This window comes from Camelina sativa, unplaced genomic scaffold, assembly GCF_000633955.1.
Source record: "Camelina sativa cultivar DH55 unplaced genomic scaffold, Cs unpScaffold00507, whole genome shotgun sequence".
NCBI classification, from domain to species: Eukaryota; Viridiplantae; Streptophyta; class Magnoliopsida; order Brassicales; family Brassicaceae; genus Camelina; species Camelina sativa.
The window spans coordinates 89,072-95,212 of NW_010921714.1; the positions used below are offsets into that span (position 1 = coordinate 89,072).

Below are 6,141 nucleotides of genomic sequence, written 5' to 3' on the forward strand. Positions count from 1 at the left end.
TTTTTTTTTTTTTTTTTTTTGGACAACGGGTGTAATTAGGGATGTTAAAAAGGGTTTTTAAGCCCGGTTCAGTCCTGGCCCTGTATACATTAAGCCCTTTAAAATCTTGAGTATAAAAAAAGCCCTGTAAAATTAATATTAAAACTCAAATCCAAAAGTTCTAAAAATTCAAAAACTCATCAATATCCAAAACTCATGTTATGTAAAACAGTTCTAGAAATTCAAAACTCAAATTTACTTCAAATAAAAAAAAATCATAATCTGTTTATTATCAATATCCAAAAGAAATCATTCATCTCCATCTCCATGTAATCATTTTCAGTATTTAGTATTGCAATTCTTTCTAATGACTGCAAATCCATACTGCATCAACGTAAAATACAATCAATTTTTGTAATACAAATATGAGATCAAAGTAAAATTGCAATCAAATTTTGTAATCCATACTGCATCAACGTTAATGTTTGGAAGCGAGACACTGATGTTACATCATCATCATATTAAAACTAGCTAATGCAATTATAAGCGAGACACTGATGTTATAAATATGATTCATATACATCGAACGAACACCAAACAGAGAAAAAAAGAAGAAGTCGACATAAACATCACAATCACTTATTCATTATGAGCTAAAGAATAATCAAATACATATTGCAAATTTGATATGACCGAAACCTTTAAGAGAATATAACTCCAAATTGCAATATCATCTCAAATCTCAATTATAAAGCCACTAATTGATACATAAGGAAGCAACTGAGTTTTACAAACTATGGAGCTAGCAAGAATAATGAAACCATGACAATATGATGCCTTGCTCACTTTCAGCAAACAGTCTAAAATCTAAATTGATAAAGGGAAAAATAGATTGAATCTTACTGAAAGCCAATTTGAGGTTGAAGAGATTGTGAAACCAGCGAGAATGAGAACCAGCGAATCGTCTCTGGCGGCTAGAGAGAAGAAGAGAAGAACCGAGATAGAAAAAAGAAAATTTTGATTCAGAGACGATTCTTAGCAAGCTATATCAAATATGTGTATGCTTGACTGTTGGAGTTCGTTCGAAGGTGCAAAGTTCGGTGGTTGCCAGGAGTCACAGAAATTTCGGATGTACAGAGATAGGTATCGAAATTGTGTTGTTTTTTTCTAGGTCCTCAAAGCAAAGTAAGTTTGTCCTATGTCGTCTGATATTACACCGTGTAATGTAACCCAACAAATTTGGTTTGGATCGGTACAGTTATTAGTTGATTCAGAGAAACCGGTTTGACTTTTAACCACTGGTGTACGTGCAGCCACAGACTTCTCAGCATTAACCAATTGGTTTCTCAGCATTAACCAATTGATTTCTCTAAATTAACCAATAATCCAAATATATATATATATATATACATTTTTTTGAGACATTTATAAAGTAAATCCTAAAGTTGGTACTTTAGGAGAATGTCATTAACATTAAATAATTAATTTAATAAATAAATTAACTTATATTCATTTTTTTTATAGAAACTAAGTATTTCAAAAGGTATCAAACATAATTGCAAATGTATATAGATTTTATTTCCTTATTTTATAAGGAGGTGAATGAAGAAGTTTACCCCTAGATATAAACCCATGAACCCAAGTAGAAAATTTTAAAAATTGATTTGATAAAAAGTGAATTTTATATGAGTTTTTGCAGATTAAAAATCTTTAAACATATTGCGTGATCCGCCTAGCATGGCGGGTTTGGACTATAGAACCAACATTAAAACTATTAGTTTATAATTAAAAAAATAACTACGTGTTTATTTCATATACTATAGATTTGTAGTCATAGTTTGGAAAATTAACTTATAATTTATTTAGTATATGAACTACAAAATATTACACATACTTCGTAATATTCAAAAAAAATAAAAAATTGTATACACATAAAAATATACACTCTGTTTAATTATAGAAAAAAAGTAAGTGTTTTAAAATTTTATATTCTATCTAATAACAAATATAATGTAATTAAGTTCTAAATTGTATAAAAAATAAGAAGAAGAAAAAACATTCTAAACAAAATTACAAATTAATTAGATAAAAGTTAATTAATTGACAATTTGAAAACTAAATATCTTAAAAGTTATTTTTTAAATTACAATAATTTATAATTTAGTCCTGCGATGTACCGCGGGAGAAAACCTAGTTATAGTATTATATTCACAATATGTAATCCATATTCAACAACAATAGCCAAAAACATTGGTTAAACATTTTATTACTTCAATCTTGGGTTTTAAAGTTAGCCATTAACAAGATTTTGACATGTGTCAAGTTTATATCAATCTGAGATTTTGACATGTGTAAAAATTAATATTTATTAAGATTGATTTGAGATTACAAAAAAAAATATTTCGTTTTAAATAAGATTAATAAGATTAATCCTATTAGGCGTGGGCAAAATATCCGACCCGAAAAATCCGACCCGAACCCGATCCGAAAAACTCGACCCGAATCCGTATTCGAAATTTTAAAATACCGAATGAGTCTAGAATTTATTGAAATCGGGTACTATAATACCTAGTTATAGTATTATATTCACAGTATGTAATCCAAATTCAACAACAATAGCCAAAAACATTGGTTAAAATTTTTATTACTTCAATCTAGGGTTTTAAAGTTAGCCATTAACAAGACTTCAACATGTGTCAAGTTTATATCAATATGAGATTTTGACATGTGTAAAAGTTAATATTTATTAAGAGTGATTTGAGATTACAAAAAATATATTTTGTTTTCAATAATATTTCGTTTTAAATAAAAATAAATAATATTAATAATATTAATCATATTAGGCCAGAGCAAAATATCCGAACCCGAAAAATCCGACCTGTACCCGATCCGGAAAAACAGACCCGAATCCGTATCCAAAATTTTAAAATACCCTAATGGGATTAGGATTTCTTGAAATCGGGTACCCGACGTATCTGATATCGGAACGGGTACCCGAATTAACCCGAACATATGTAAATATAGTGCAAAATAGTTACTAGTGAACTTCAAACATATCACCTAGAGTATTTAATGGTGCATTCAAACCATTTTGGCACTTTAATATCTTTGACTAATTCTAAAACCTCTTGTATTTATATATTACTATGTACACTTTTCATTTTTTTAAAAAAAATTTAGATATGAGAGATTTTACTTATTTTGTAATGGCTTAATTACATTTTTTTTATTCTATACTCATGAATTCTAGATACCAAAATATTGTTTTTACATATTGTTAAAAAAAATATTGTTTTTACATATTAAAAAATAAAAACACAAAGAAGAATAAATACAAAACAAGTAGAACATTATCAACAAAAACATGTTTGAAATTCGGATTGAATTCAAGTATTTTGTTAAGTCTAAGATGTAAATAACCAAAGTCAAACCGAAATCTGAAGTATATTTTAGGTATTGGGTAACCAAAACCCGATCCGAATTCGATGCGTGTTTATCCAAAATCCGATCCGAATGCTAAAAATACTCCAATGGGTTTAGAACCCCTTTATCGAAATACCTGAAGGTCCGAAATACCCAAAAATCCAAAATATCCGACCCAAACCCGAATGGGTATCCGAATGCCCAAGACTAAATCCTATAATGATTATAGCATAATCACCAACTGGTCTTCCCTACAATAGATTACCACTGCGAAATTCCGACCATTGGTGGAAATTGGAGAAGATATTTGTCTCGAAAAGCATAAAAAGTTTACCAAGAAAGAATCTTCATCAAATCCACATGACATCGTTAAGCTTTTTTTTATAGGTATTTTTTTAGCCTACAAAATTAACTTAATAATACTAAATATATTTTTTTTGGTTTTGTTATCGTTGAATTATCCTGAGATTGTGTGCCTTAGACGATCAAGCTTTGCGGACAATGGAACGTCTCTCTCGCTGGTACTCAACTTCACCTCTCTGGTGCATTATTAACAAAGCCCTCCTCACCTGCAATTTTTACATTCACCTACTCAAACCCCTAGTCGGTTTACTGAAAATTAAACAACAAAGATGTTAGCTTAGGTACCATTGAATCGTTCATTCCCATCCTAGCCAGATCTTCTATAAGTCTTCTCTCTGATAACCGAGCTCCAATCCCCATTCTTCTCTTTATCTGTGTTTCAGCTTGCTGTTTTTCACACCAAAACAATCGAGTGATTACATCTCCAACCAAAATCTAAACATATGACTGATTATTTCTTCCCACAAGAACTAACCTTGATCTCATTAGCCATTTCGCCTGTTATGTTTATCTGTTGATTTATCCCTGATCTTGCTGCATCCATGGTTGAGGTATCAAAAAGTTTAAAGGCTTTGCCTACATCATCTTCTGTGGCCTCGTGTGACCTGACATATTTAACAATGTCAATGCACGGCACATCCCATCAAATTTCAGGAATCTCTATGTTCATAAGATTACTTACAGTCTCATTTTTGCAAGTGACTCACTCAGTCTGATAATAGCTTCGAGTTGTCTCACTGTGATAGGTATCGGAGCAGCCTCTCCTGTTTCATGTGCACGTCTCTTCATATCCTGTTTAACGGAAAATTTTATATTGAGAGACCCAACTTTTTATTTATTTCTTTTTATCATCTTATTGTCAAATGTTCTAATGTGATGACATTTACCATTCTGATCGTGACATATTTCTGCTGCAGAATCTCAGCAGCGGCTTTTGAGAGACGGGGATGGCACCTTGCCCGACAGTATTGTATATACCTAATGTGACAAGACCATTATATTTTTAAGTCATAGTTTCGAATAGAAATATGCAAGAACAAGTTGTCTTGACGAATGAAATCATACCTTTTGAGCCAATTATCTTCTTTAGCATCTGTGTTTTCACCCGAAAATTTTTCCGCAGATGCATGAACCCTTATAATATGGCTGGCTATTTCCTGTCAAATGATAATTCCAACATTAATCATGTCAACCTATGCGAGCAACGAAGCAAACTTTCTCAATCACAGTGATCTACGTGGTTAATCTCTGTTTCTCTCTGTACTACATTAAATTTCTGAAAGAAGTGTTTCTTTTCTTGCTTACCCTGTCTTGAGAATATTTCCTGATGTCCTTGACAATGAAGATAAGATCAAATCTAGAAAGAATTGTTGTTTGCAAATCAATATTGTCCTGTGCAGTCTGCAAACCCAAAAAACCGTCGCTAAGTATATTGCAAACAAGAATCAGGAAAACATCATGTTGACAAAAATATCAGATTTCAAACCTTAAGGTCATCATATCGACCAGATGGCGGGTTAGCAGCAGCAAGCACCGAGGTTCTAGAGTTAAGGACAGTTGTTATTCCAGCTTTTGCAATGGAGATTGTCTGCTGCTCCATTGCTTCATGTATAGCAACCCTAGAAAAATTATAAACAAAACATTCCATCACTCAACTCATCAAGAAGAATTGGATTCATCAACACTACGATTCAGATTTGAGTTACCTATCTTCCGGTCTCATTTTGTCAAATTCATCAATACACACGACTCCTCCATCAGCCAAAACCATAGCACCACCTTCAAGATAGAACTCTCGCTGCAGAGAACATATTGTGTAAAATAACTGAGAATCTGTCACAGTAAACTAATTTTGAACATCTCATATAACAGAAAGAAAAAAAAGAGAATGTGGCAGAAAAACACTGGCGAACATAAGACATACTGTGCTGCTATCTCGAATCACCGACGCCGTGAGCCCAGCAGCCGAAGATCCTTTTCCAGATGTATAAACAGCTATTGGAGCCGTCTTCTCCACAAATTTAAGAAACTGGAAAGAGATAAAAAAAAAAAAAAGCATATTGGGTTTCAACATGTTAGCTACAGGTGTTGAGTATACCAATGAACTTTTGTAAGGACTGTAATTTAACACTAGAACAAAAGGATGTAAGATGAATATCGGGCTAATAAGAGAGGCATAGAAAATATAAAAACACTACCACTCTTCTTTTAAATCATTGATACAAACCTGTGATTTTGCAGTTGATGGGTCTCCCAGAAGCAGAACATTAATATCACCTCTTAGTTTCACTCCATCCGGCAGGCTCTGAATTGAAGATAGAAATGTATATAAAAATGTCAAAAATACATCCAAGTGTACAGAAAATGAAAACTGAA

The 6,141-nt window shown here is 32.0% G+C and overlaps 1 protein-coding gene across 1 annotated transcript in view; it reads right to left on the minus strand.

Moving 5' to 3' along the window:
- Nucleotides 1-3,731: 3,731 nt before the first annotated feature.
- Nucleotides 3,732-6,141, minus strand: part of LOC104773267 (DNA replication licensing factor MCM5) — a 5,476-nt gene continuing 3,066 nt past the window's right edge. The window contains exons 8-18 of the mRNA XM_010497844.2: nucleotides 5,993-6,070; nucleotides 5,690-5,794; nucleotides 5,472-5,563; nucleotides 5,252-5,384; nucleotides 5,071-5,166; nucleotides 4,831-4,922; nucleotides 4,653-4,743; nucleotides 4,448-4,557; nucleotides 4,241-4,370; nucleotides 4,051-4,152; nucleotides 3,732-3,971 (exon numbers count right to left, since the gene is read on the minus strand). Of these exons, the coding sequence (XP_010496146.1) occupies nucleotides 3,888-3,971; nucleotides 4,051-4,152; nucleotides 4,241-4,370; nucleotides 4,448-4,557; nucleotides 4,653-4,743; nucleotides 4,831-4,922; nucleotides 5,071-5,166; nucleotides 5,252-5,384; nucleotides 5,472-5,563; nucleotides 5,690-5,794; nucleotides 5,993-6,070 (1,113 nt within the window). The 3' untranslated portion in view covers nucleotides 3,732-3,887. The remainder of the gene's footprint in view (nucleotides 3,972-4,050; nucleotides 4,153-4,240; nucleotides 4,371-4,447; nucleotides 4,558-4,652; nucleotides 4,744-4,830; nucleotides 4,923-5,070; nucleotides 5,167-5,251; nucleotides 5,385-5,471; nucleotides 5,564-5,689; nucleotides 5,795-5,992; nucleotides 6,071-6,141) is intronic.